Raw genomic sequence first — 13,060 nt, forward strand, 5'->3', positions numbered from 1 at the left:
CTTCAGGTGCCTTTTGGAAAACTCCAGACGGGCTGTCATGTGACTTTTACTAAGGAGTGGCTTCCGTCTGGCCACTCCCATACAGGCCTGATTGGTGGAGTGCTGCAAAAATGGTTGTTCTTCTGGAAGGTTCTCCTCTCTCCGCAGAGAAACGCTGGAGCTCTGTCAGAATGACCATCGGGTTCTAGGTCACCTCCCTGTCTAAGGCCCTTCTCCCCCGTTCGCTCAGTTTGGATGGACGGCCCGCTCTATGAAGAGCCCTGGCGGTTTCAAACTTTGTCCATTTACAGATGATGGAGGCCACTGTGCTCATTAGGACCTTCAGTGCTGCACAAATTTTTCTGTACCCTTCCCCAGATGTGCCTCCATACAATCCCGTCTCGTAGGTCTACAGACTAGTCCCTGGACATCATTGCTTGGTTTGTGCTCTGGCATGCACTGTTAACTGTGGAATCTTATATATTTTCCAAATCATGTCCAATCAACTGAATTTGTCACAGGTGGACTCCAATCAAGTTGTAGAAACATCCCAAGGATGATCAGTGGAAACAGGATGCACCTGAGCTGAATTTTGAGTGTCATGGCAAAGGGTGTGAATACTTATGTACATGGGATTTTTTTCCCCTTTTTTATTTTTAATACATTTGCAAAGATTTCAAGCAAACTTCTTTCACATTATCATTATGGGGGATTTTTTGTAGAATTTTAAGGAAAATAATGAAATTAATCCATTTTGGAATAAGGCTGTAACATAACAAAATGTGGAAAAAGTGAAGCGCTGTGAATGCTGTATCTGGCATCAACCCCCGGGTCTCCTCTCACTTCACAGAGAAGGTGTATTAGGTATTGCTGCAAGGATAGTTGATAGCGTTTGATTTAAAGCGGTAGTATACTGCTTTTTTGTGACGTTTAACTACAGGTAAGCCTATAATAAGGCTTACCTGTAGGTACAATTAATATCTCCTAAACCTGCACGGTTTAGGAGATATTTGCACTGCATGCAGCCGCTGACGCGAGCGGCGCATGCACTCTGAAGGTCCGGGGGGACCTTCAGAGTTCCTTGCCGGGAAGTGCCGGAAAATGACTCCCGCGCGCATGCGCGGGAGTGACGTCATCGCGTCATTACTATCTCATTATGTCTTTGTCTTGCAGGGTTTTTTTTTTTTAGTATACTACCGCTTTAAAAACATGACAGGAGTTCTAACCCCCCCCCCCCCCAATCCATCCAAAATGAAAAATAGGTTTTGGCTGGAGATACATTAAACTTTTGAGCCAATCTGAGAATTCTCCTGTGTTGCACAATGTTCTGTGTGATGGAATGTGCGGGTAATGGTCTGTCTCTGCCTCTTCCCCGTCCTAGGTGTGGAACTCCTACTTCAGCCTGGCCGTTCTTTTCATCAATCAGCCCAGTCTACAGATGGAAAACTTTGCAGCGGGAAAAAGAAGACGTATCCTGGACAAGTAAGTCGGGCCCCTCCGTGGACCAGGAACCGGGTGGGTGCACTGAGTGCTAACACCTGATGACAGGGGGCTGTGTATATATCACAGATTTAATTAAGATAAAGTATGGCTTTTAAAAAAAACAAAACATTATACTTAGCTAAGTGGATCGCTGCTGCATCTGTACCCCGCTGGCTCTGTAGTGAGAACTGAGCGATAAAACACCGCTGATCGCTCAGTCCTCCCCCCCCTCTGCTCTGAGCAGAGCGCTGGCAACTGTCAGTCAGAGGCCCTTTGCTTTCCCCTCCTGCGCTCACTGGAAGGGGCGGAAAGGGGGGGGGGGTCTCAGGCTCTTAGTGGATCATTGAGACGCTGAGCCACATGCTGGTCCATGGTTCTGGGTGGATACCATATGGTCGGGATCTTTTCAGAGCCTGGACCGGCTCTGTGACATCAGCTGACAGCAGGTTTCAGCCTGCTCTCGGCTGAAAAGGGGTCACAGGAATGCAGAGCGAACTAAATACAGTCAAACGAGCTTTGACTATACTTCTCCTTTAGGCCCCTTTCACACACTCCGTTTTTCTCAGCGGGGGATCAATCCGCCGATCCCCCGCTGAGCAGGAGGATGACAGCTGTGTCTCCGCGGCCGCGCTGTGTGCGGAGACACAGCTGTCAGTTTCCCATGCATCTCTATGGGGGGAAATCGGATGGGAGCGGACCTTCGGTCCGTTCTCATCCGATCCGATTCGATCCGATCTGCTGGACAGATGGAAAATAGGGTTTCCATCCGTCCAGATTTGACGGATCGGATCGGATGTCAGCGGACATGTCTCTGCTGACATCCGATGCCCCATAGGGATGCATGGGGGGACCATTCAGATCCGCCAAAAAAACGGACAGGCGGATCTGAACGGTCCGCCTGTGTCAAAGGGGCCTTAACCACTTTAAGACCAGAAGATTTTTCCCCCTTAATGACCAGGCCCTATTTTGCGATTCGGCACTGCGTTATTTTAACGGACAATTGCGTGGTCGTGCGTCGCTGTACCCAAACAAAATTTACGTTCTTTTTTCCCCATAAAGAGGGCTTTCTTTTGGTGGAATTTGATCACCTGTGCGATTTTTATTTTTTGCGCTATAAACGAAAAAAGAGTGACAATTTTGAACAAAAAACAATATTTTTCACATTCTGCTATATGACATTCCCAAAAAAAATTTAAAAATCTAAATTTTTTAGCATTTTAGGCCAATTTGTTTTCTACTACATATTTTTGGTAAAAAAAAAATCGTAATAAGAGTATTTTGATTGGTTTGCGCAAACGTTATTGCGTCTACTATCTACGGGAAAGATTTCTGTCATTTTTGTTGTATTTTTTACTAGTAATGGCAGTGATCTGCGATTTTTAGCGGGACTGCGACATTCCTGCGGACAGATCGGACCCCTGACTGACATTTTTGACACTTTTGGGGGGACCAGTGACATTACTACAGTAATCAATGCTAAAAATATGCACTGTCATTGTACTAATGACACTGGCAGGGAAGGGGTTAACAGTGTTGGTGATCAAGGGCTTAAATGTAAGCCTAGGGGAGTGATTCTAACTGTGGGGGGCGGGGCTTGTGAAATGTTTAGAGAGACATGCAATTCTATATAGAAGGATCACATAGTCTCTGTGATCATTCCAGGGAGAAGGACAGACAGGTGTGTTTACATAAGCCGACTGTCCTTCTCTGTCAGCGGGGGGAGATCGCCAGGTGCCAGGCGGCAATCAGAGCCGCCTGACACACGCGCCAGCTTCCCCGCTCGGCGGCGCGCGCTCGCCCCCTAGCTACCCGCGCAAGACCGACCAGGTGCTGCTGCCTGCCGGAGTAAATCTGAGGCGGGCGGGCATACAGTGGTTAAAGAAGTGTCCCCCCCCCCCGAAAAAAATTCAAAATCAGCAGCTACACATACTGAGGCAAATTTGAGCAACCTTGGATAGCAGTGAGCATGCACCCCCACCTCTTTCCTATACCATACCTGGCCACTTGCCTTTCAACATTGAGGGGGGGGGGCTATTCTAGAGCACTTCATGCTTCTCTATGCTGACCAGCTTTATGGAGATGCTGATTTCATTTTCCAGCAGGACTTGGCACCGCCCACACTGCCAAAACTACCAATACCTGGTCACATGATCATGAGATCACTGTGCTTGATTGACCAGCAAACTGGCCTGACCTAAACCCCATAGAGAATCTGTGGGGTATTGTCAAGAGACTCTAGAGCAGTGGTTCTTAACCTTTTTGGAGGTACTGAACCCCACCAGTTTCATATGCGACTTCACCGAACCCTTCTTAATTGGAAAAATAAAATATGAATTTTTCAAATTCAAAACATAGGTATATATTATTTTAGGTATATATTTATACATAGGTGCACAAAATGAACAAAACCATTAAGAAAGAAGAAAAACCATTAAAACATGATTTTCACACAAAAACTTAATAATGAATATTTACTGCAAATTAGTGTGACTTCTGCTGTTGTCTTTCAGAGACCAGTTCAGAAATGCGCGGCTTTATCTTGGCAAGTGCCACTCTCATGTTATTATCATGTCTCATGTCACCTCACCCTGGCCTGCTGTAAGGGGGGATCTATATGGGGGACAGGACCTCACCTCAACCTGGTCTGCTGTAAGGGAGGATCTATATGGGGGACAGGACCTCACCTCACCCTGGCCTGCTGTAAGGGGGATCTATATGGGGGACATGGTCCCCCATATAGATCCCCCCTTACAGTAGGCCAGGGTGAGGTTCCCCATATAGATCCCAGGTCCCCATATAGATCCCCCTTACAGCAGGCCAGGGTGAGATGAGGTCCCGTCCCCCATATAGATCTCCCCCTTACAGCAGGACAGGGTGAGGTGAGGTCCGGACCCTGGCCTGCTGTAGGGGGGGGATCTATATGGGGGACCCCAGAGTGACCTAACCTCACCCTGGCCTGCTGTAAGGGGGGATCTATATGGGGGACCCCAGAGTGACCTAACCTCACCCTGGCCTGCTGTAGGGGGGGATCTATATGGGGGAGCTCACCTCACCCTGGCCTACTGTAAGGGGGGATCTATATGGGGTTATCATGTCCCCCATATAGATCCCCCCTTACAGAAGGCCAGGGTGAGTTGAGGTCCCGTCCCCCATTTAGATCTCCCCCCTTACAGCAGGCCAGGTTCCCCATATAATAGATCCCCTTTACATAGTCTTCTCAGTGTTCTCACACAGTCAGTCACTTGACTAGTACAGCCAGTACTACTCCAGTCCTTTTTTTCACGTGTTTCCCGACTCCCGATCACAGGCTAGGTTTTCCTCCTGTAGGCTGCAGCACTACTGTCACCACTGGCTCTCTGGCCTCTCACCTGCCGGCTTCTTCTGCTGCTGCGGCTGCCTGGCCTGGTGGTTCTCTCCCGCGCTGCGCTGGGCGGCTGCTGCACGGGTTAGTCCCTCCCCCAGACAGTCCCTCTCCGCACCGCACGCCTGGCCTGTCTCCCCCCACCACTCCACAGTGGGCGACGCCGGCTCGATCGGATTCGGCCGGGAGCCAAGCTGCACAGCCAGCAGTGAGAGTGAGCCAGGGGCAAAGAGAGCTGCGAGTGTGAGCGGAGCGGGAGCGGAAGGACATGCCCGAAACTGGAGAAATAGTCCCTGACAGTAAAGTGGTACTAGCGGAGGGTGTGCCGAACCCTCAAGACTGACCCACCGAACCCCTGGGGTTCGATTGAACCCAGGTTAAGAATCACTGCTCTAGAGGATTGAGTTTCACTTTTTTAAATCAAATTACTCAAATAAATTCACTTTTTGAAGATATTCTAATTTTATAAGATGCTCCTGTACATAGGTGTGATGGGCCCTCAGCTTGGTTGCACACCTGCATGTCTCGGTTCCCATGTCTGCAGTCTCCAGTTTAGCAATATTTCCGTGGTGTAACTGGCTGTCTCTTCCAGGTACGGCGATATGCGAGTTATGATGACCTATGAGCTCTTCAACATGTGGCAGAACCTGGGTAAGCGTCTGAAGCTGGGGTAGGAGAGTCCTGTCCTGGCGGGATTATCCCTCTCTTTATATCACAATTACTCTTTATCTCCCAGGAGAACACAAATATCACTTCATCCCGGGGATGATCGGCCCTTTCCTGGGCGTATCGCTTGTCCCGCAGCCGGAGGTGCGAAATATCATGATCCCCATTTTCCACGACATGATGGACTGCGAACAGCGGCGGAACGGCAATTTCAAGCAGGTGAGGAAATGCATCAGATGATGAAAGTAAACTCACATCAGAGATTCCCCATCACATCAGAGCCCCTCCTTTACATCAAAGGACCCCCCCCCCCTTCACATGAAAGTCCGCCATCACACCCGAGACCTCCTTTAAATCAAAGACTCCCCCCAACACATCAAAGACCCCCCCTTTTCACAATAAAGTCCCCCCATCACATCAGACACCCTCCTTTAAATCAGAGCCCCCCCCCCCCTTTTTTCACAATAAAGTCCGCCATCACATCAGAGACCCTCCTTTAAATCAAAGACCCCCTCTTCACATTAAAGTCCCCCATCACATAAGAGACCCTCCTTAAAATTAGAGACCCCCCCTTCTTCAAATTTAAGTCCCCCATCACATCAGAGACCCTCCTTTAAATTAGAGACCCCCCCTTCTTCACATTAATGTCCCCCCATCACATCAGAGACCCTCCTTTAAATCAAAGACCCCCCCCCTTCTTCACATTAAAGTCCCCCATCACATCAGAGACCATCCTTTTAAACAAAGACCCCCTCTTTACATTTAAGCCCCACCTTTAACATCAGAGACCCTCCTTTAAATTAGAGACCCCCCCCATTTTTTTTACATTAAAGTCACCCATCACGTCAGAGACCCTCCTTTAAATCAAAGCCCCCTCCCTTCACATTAAAGTCCCCCATTACATCAGAGACCCTCCTTAAAATTAGAGACCCCCCCTTCTTCAAATTTAAGTCCCCCATCATATCAGAGACCCTCCTTAAAATTAGAGACCCCCCCCTTCACATTAAAGTCCCCCATCACATCAAAGACCCTCCTTTAAATCAGAGACCCCCCCCCCCCTTCACATTAAAGTCCCCCATCACATCAGGGACCCTCCTTTAAATCAGAGACCCCCCTCCCTTCACATTAAAGTCCCCCATCACATCAGAGACCCTCCTTAAAATCAGAGACCCCCCCCTTCACATTAAAGTCCCCCATCACATCAGAGACCCTCCTTAAAATTAGAGCCCCCCCCTTCACATTAAAGTCCCCCATCACATCAGAGACCCTCCTTAAAATTAGAGACCCCCCCTTCACATTAAAGTCCCCCATCACATCAGAGACACTCCTTTAAATCAAAGACCCCCTCTTCACATTAAAGTCCCCCATCACATCAGAGACCCTCCTTAAAATTAGAGACCCCCCCCCCCTTCTTCACATTAAAGTCCCCCATCACATCAGAGACCCTCCTTTAAATTAGAGACCCCCCCCCCTTCTTCACATTAATGTCCCCCCATCACATCAGAGACCCTCCTTTAAATCAAAGACCCCCCCCCTTCTTCACATTAAAGTCCCCCATCACATCAGAGACCATCCTTTTAAACAAAGACCCCCCCCCCTCTTTACATTTAAGCCCCACCTTTAACATCAGAGACCCTCCTTTAAATTAGAGACCCCCCCCCCCATTTTTCACAATAAAGTCCCCCATCACATCAGAGACCCTCCTTTAAATCAGAGACCCCCCTTCACATTACCGTCCCCCCATCACATCAGATACCCTCTTTTAAATCAAAGACCCCCCCCCCATTCACATTAAAGTCACCCATCACGTCAGAGACCCTCCTTTAAATCAAAGCCCCCTCCCTTCACATTAAAGTCCCCCATTACATCAGAGACCCTCCTTAAAATTAGAGACCCCCCCTTCTTCAAATTTAAGTCCCCCATCACATCAGAGACCCTCCTTAAAATTAGAGACCCCCCTTCACATTAAAGTCCCCCATCACATCAAAGACCCTCCTTTAAATCAGAGACCCAACCCCTTTACATTAAAGTCCCCATCACATGAGAGACCCTCCTTTAAATTAGAGACCCCGCTTCACATTAAAGTCCCCCATCACATCAGAGACCCTCCTTTAAATCAGAGACCCTCCCTTCACATTAAAGTCCCCCCATCACATCAGAGACCCTCCTTTAAATTAGAGACCCCCCCTTCACATTAACATCCCCCATCACATCAGAGACCCCCCCCCCCTTCAAATTAACATCCCCCATCACATCAGAGACCCTCCTTTAAATCAAAGCCCCCTCCCTTCACATTAAAGTCCCCCATCACATCAAAGACCCTCCTTTAAATCAGAGACCCCCCCCCACCTTCACATTAAAGTCCCCCATCACATCAGAGACCCTCCTTTAAATCAGAGACCCCCCCCCTTAACATTAAAGTCCCCCCATCACATCAGAGACTCTCCTTTAAATCAGAGACCCCCCCCCCCTTCACATTAAAATCCTCCCATCACATCAGAGACCCTCCTTTAAATCAAAGACCCCCCCTTCACATTAAAATCCCCCCATCACATCAGAGCCCATCTTTTATATTAGGGTCACCCCTATACATGGGAGCCCCATTATATTAAAGTCCTCTCAAGAGATCAGAGGCCCTTTATGCTTGACAGGGTTCCTCCAACTCATCAGAGCCTCCCCATAGCTCCAGTGCCCCCCCCCCCCAATTCTCCATTTTACTGTCTGTCAAGAGAGAATACGCAATCAGTATGGTGAGATTTGAGCACAGAACCGCTGCGCTGCAAGAACAACGACCCCTTATCCACTGCGCTGCTCTTCACAATCACATGATGTGTCTTTGCAGGTGGAGGCCGAGCTGATCGATAAACTGGACACGCTGGTCTCAGAGGGAAAAGGCGATGAAAACTATCGGGAACTCTTCGGCCTCCTGTAAGTCCCAACTTTTCTCTGCTGGAGAAACACAGAAGCATACAGAAGTCAGGGGGATGGGAAAGCCCAGACAATAGCTAAAATCCGTGAACCTCCGATGCTGTCCAGGCAATACTGCAGCACTGCGAATGTCCAACTCAATTCACCCGAACCCAACGTATAACAAGGTTTCTGTGATCTCTTGCAGCCAGACTGAGTAGGGCTGCGAGAGTGCCTCTGGCTGACACCATGGCTGCTTTATGTACATATAAATCTATTGCAGCACGCAGAATGTTACAGCGCACTACACACAGCACGCCATATGCAAAGCTGACACAGCAGTTAAATGCACATGTCCTAAAAAAGCAACATTTTTCTACAAATTGTTGCATCATATATTATTATATATTGTATGATGCCACACTTTGCATTGCTTCCTGATATTGCTTCCCTTACTGGGCTGGAATTGTCAGTTTTATTTCAGATGATATTATCATTATATTATAATATCAGGGGCGTAACTACAGGGGTTGCAATTGCAACTGGGCCCCATGTTCCAGGGGGGCCTGTGCGGCTCCTCTCTACATCTGGATAGGCGGGGTGGAGGGGGCAGCATGTAGAGAAGTCACTGTCCACCTTTATCCTCCTGTAGCTGCAGGAGGAAAATGGAGGAGATTGGTTCCTCTGTATGCTGCCCCCGCCGCACCTCCTATCCAATTCACTTGTGTTCTGCTGTCTCAGGGCCCCTGCGTGCTCCCCTGGTCCTCCCCCCGCCCACTGTGCTCCCTCCCCTCTCCTGCTGGCTGCTGCAGGGGATGTGTCACAATAGAGAACCAGGAAGGGGTCAGTAAATATGTAATTTACCAGCTCCTTCCTTTTCTGAATGGACAGAGTCATAGTCAGTGACATTGTAAAAAAATAAAATAAAATGATAAAAAATAATACAATTAAAATACCAAAAAATAAAAACTACTGACACCAGTGGGTGAACTTCCAGGATCACAAAGGTCACACTTGGGACCGGACCCTGGCATTCCACCACCGTGGGGAGGCCCCAAGATGGCAGGAAGGGGGCCCACTGCAGAACTTGTGAAATGGTCCCGCTGCAGGATCGTAATAAAGGGCCCCGCAACGAGATTAAAGGGCCCCAGGATCAGTGGGAAGAGCCCCAGGCTTGAAGGGAAGTGCCCCGGCCAGGGGTCTGTGGGGCCCTTCATGGTTTCTTGCATCGGGGCCCTGAAGGTCCTAGTTTCTCCTCTGTATAATATACATTATTATCCACTTGCCGGCTGCAATACATAAATATATGTTGCAAGTGGTTTACCTGAAGCTTTCAGCCATAACATTGTTTTGTTTTTTTTTTTTTTCAGCCGTCAATTCTCTTTCTTATGAAAGCGGTCCAAGTGGCAATCTAGCCACTGGATCGCTTTTAGAAGCAGTGGGAGGGGTCGTCGTTTCTCAGGCTTACCGTTTACCTACGAGCTCGGGAAACGATCTGACAGTTTGCACAGCTGGCTATAGAGGTGAACAGAGACCAGATCATCTCTGATCACCTCTATGATCTTGGAGCGAAGCTATGATGTCACTTCCGGTCCGGGGCAGAAGTAAACCTTTTTATTAATTTATTTATTTTAAGCAAAACATCACATTATTTTTTTTTTTTTGCTTTTAAAGGTAGAGCAGAGATTTGGGGTTTTATAGACCCCAGATCTCTCTATAAAGAGGACCTGTCATCCTTATTTCTATTACAAGGGCTGTTCACATTCCTTGCAATAAGAATAAAAGTGATAAAAAAAACGAATGGGACAGTGTAAAAAAATAAATAAACAAAATAAGAAAAAAAAATAAATTTAGAGCGCCCCCACTCCTCCATGTCCGTGTGCAGAAATGAACGCATACGTAAGTCACGCATGTATATGTAAACATTGTTTGCACCACACAAGTGGCCCCAGATCTCTCTATAAAGAGGACCTGTCATCCTTATTTCTATTACAAGGGCTGTTCACATTCCTTATAAAAGGAATAAAAGTGCTAAAAAAAATGTATGGGACAGTGTAAAAAAAAAAAAAAAAACAATAAGAAAATAAGAAAAAACTACATTTAAAGCGCCCCCATTCCTCCATGTTCTCGCGCCGAAATGAACGCATACCTAAGTCACGCACGCATATGTAAACATTGTTCGCACCACACAAGTGAGGTATTGCTGTGAAAATTTGAGCAAGAGTAATAATTCTAGCCCTAGAACTGCTCTGTAACTCTAAACAGGTAACCTGTAAAAAAAACTTTAAAGCATCGCCTGTAGAGATTTTTAACCACTTAAGCCCCGGAAGATTTGACCCCCATTCCGACCAGGGGGTATTTTGGGATTCGGCACTGCGTGATTTTAACGGACAATTGCGCGGTCGTGCGACGCTGTACCTAAACGAATTTGACGTCCTTTTTTTCCCACAAACAGAACTTTCTTTTGGTGGTATTTGATCACCTCTGTGATTTTTTGATCATGCGCTATAAACAAAAAAAGAGCGACAATTTTGCAAAAATAACAATATTTTTCACATTTTTTTATATGAAATTCCCCAAAAAAATTCAAAAACCAAACTTTTTTAACATTTTCGGCCAATTTGTTTTATGCTACATATGTTTGGTGAAAAAAATCGCAAAAAGCGTATTTTGATTGGTTTGCGCAAAAGTTATCGCGTTTACTAACAAAGGGAAAGATTTTTGTAATTTTTGTTGTTTTTTTATTTAACGCGTAATGGCGGCGATCTGCGATTTTTTTTGCGGGACTGCGACATTGCGGCGGACAGATCGGACCCTTGACTGACATTTTTGACACTTTTGGGGTTACCAGTGACATTTCTACAGTAATCAGTGCTATACATATGCACTGTTACTATAAAATTACACTGGCAGTGAAGGGGTTAATTTTTTTTTTGAGAGGGAGGGGTGGTGTGTGTCCCTAGGGGCATGATTCTAACTGTGATTGGCTGTGGCTTGAGCTGTAGGAACAGTGATCAACGGTCCTACATAGTAGAACCGTATGATCACCATTCCTACACAGGGGAGAATGACAGGCGGCTTGTTTACATCAGCCACCTGCCTTTCTCCCTCTGCAGCGACGATCGCCGAGTGACCGGCGGACATCGGGTCCGCTGGTCACACGCGCGGGGGGGTCCGTGACCACGCGGAAGCGGGAGTGCGCCTCCGGGGGCGCGGGCTCGCTCCCTAGACCCTCACAGGCTAGCGACGTAGATCTACGTCACTCTGCCTGTGAGGGGCTGACCGCCGCAGTAAATAGTCTTGCGGCAGTTGGCAAGTGGTTAAGTATCGTAGTTTGTCGTCGTCCCAAGAGCGTGCGCAATTTTAAAGCTGGGTATTTATTTACTCAGCGTAACATCATCTTTTATATGATATCAAAAAATTAGTTTACATATTGTGTCTTTTTACATTAGAATTTATTAAACTTTATTTCTTCAAAAAAAAATTGCGCTTGAATAAATGCTGCACAAATAACGAGTGACATAAAAAATTGCAATGATTGCCATTTTATTCTCTAGGGTCTCTGCTAAAAAGTATATATAATGTTTGAGGGTTATAAGTTATTTTCTAGCAAAAAATTCAGATTTTTACGTGTGAACAAAAAGTGCCAGGAAAGGCCTGGTCTTCAAGTGGTTATAATATTATGTAGCGTTATGTTGGAGTAGATGGCAGTGATTGGTCAGATTGTGATTTCTCTGTATTTATGCCTTCACCTTCCTGCCTGGAGCAGCTCGCAGCTCTTCGGTCCATATCCCAGGTAAGGGAGACAATGTATCTTTTGTGACATTTGTATATTGAGTATCATTGCATGCCTTCCTGTATAGTGTTGGATGTATCAGCCTGTATCCTCTTACTGTTGGGGAAGTTCCAGCAGGGCATCCTGACACTTGTAGTTCCTGGCAGGATCTATCACAGCATCTGATACATGTGTATAGATTTTCTGCACCCCCAGTATCCCTAAATGTGATGTCAGTTGATGTGTGTGTTGGGAAATTTATATCTTCCTTTATTTTTTTTATTTCCATTGTTGGTCCAATGTGAATATTGTTTTAAGCTTTTCTTATATTTTGCACAATGCTGGGAAATCTGCACCCTTTTTCTCAGTGTGTCTAAATAATTCCCTCCCATCTTTACCTTTATATCTCCATCCTATTCTCTATGAATTCAAATAAGCCTAAAGTGTTACTAAACCCATAACAGTAAAATCAGTCATTACAGTATAAGCAGTACTGTAAAGCATGCTTGTTATACTCACTGTGGAACCTAAGGGGTTAATCCTCCGCATTGTGTAAAAAGGCTGTTTGATCCTGTTTTCCCTGATCTTCCCCTCCTTCCTCTGTCCCCTAATAATTTCCTGATAACACAGTCTATGGAGTCTGGCTGCACATGCTCAGTTTGGTGTGTATTGCTAGATAGTTTTTTTTTTTTCTTGAGAGAGTGCATGTTATAAGTACAGGGACAATCAGCACTGTCCACACAGAGGGTCAGGGGCAGTTTCATAGCACAGTCAGAAAACTCCTCCTACAAGCTTTAACCAGACACTGATAGAAGTCACAAGACTGCTATAAACTGCTGATGAGAAAAGGTATTTAGCAGTTTATATTTACTAAAATAAATGCATTTGCA

At 46.5% G+C, this 13,060-nt stretch overlaps 1 protein-coding gene across 2 annotated transcripts in view; it reads left to right on the top strand.

Annotated features, from left to right (window-relative positions):
- DOCK3 (dedicator of cytokinesis 3) overlaps positions 1–13,060 on the top strand; it is a 276,655-nt gene that overhangs the window by 219,547 nt on the left and 44,048 nt on the right. Inside the window, exons 30-34 of one of the 2 annotated variants that reach the window (XM_082265832.1) lie at positions 1,361–1,461; positions 5,415–5,473; positions 5,559–5,707; positions 8,331–8,416; positions 12,165–12,191. In XM_082265832.1, the coding sequence (XP_082121958.1) occupies positions 1,361–1,461; positions 5,415–5,473; positions 5,559–5,707; positions 8,331–8,416; positions 12,165–12,191 (422 nt within the window). The remainder of the gene's footprint in view (positions 1–1,360; positions 1,462–5,414; positions 5,474–5,558; positions 5,708–8,330; positions 8,417–12,164; positions 12,192–13,060) is intronic. The other variant, XM_082265833.1, reaches the window with a different exon arrangement.

This window comes from Pelophylax lessonae (genome assembly GCF_965119305.1).
Source record: "Pelophylax lessonae genome assembly, chromosome: 8".
In the NCBI taxonomy this organism is placed as follows: Eukaryota; Metazoa; Chordata; class Amphibia; order Anura; family Ranidae; genus Pelophylax; species Pelophylax lessonae.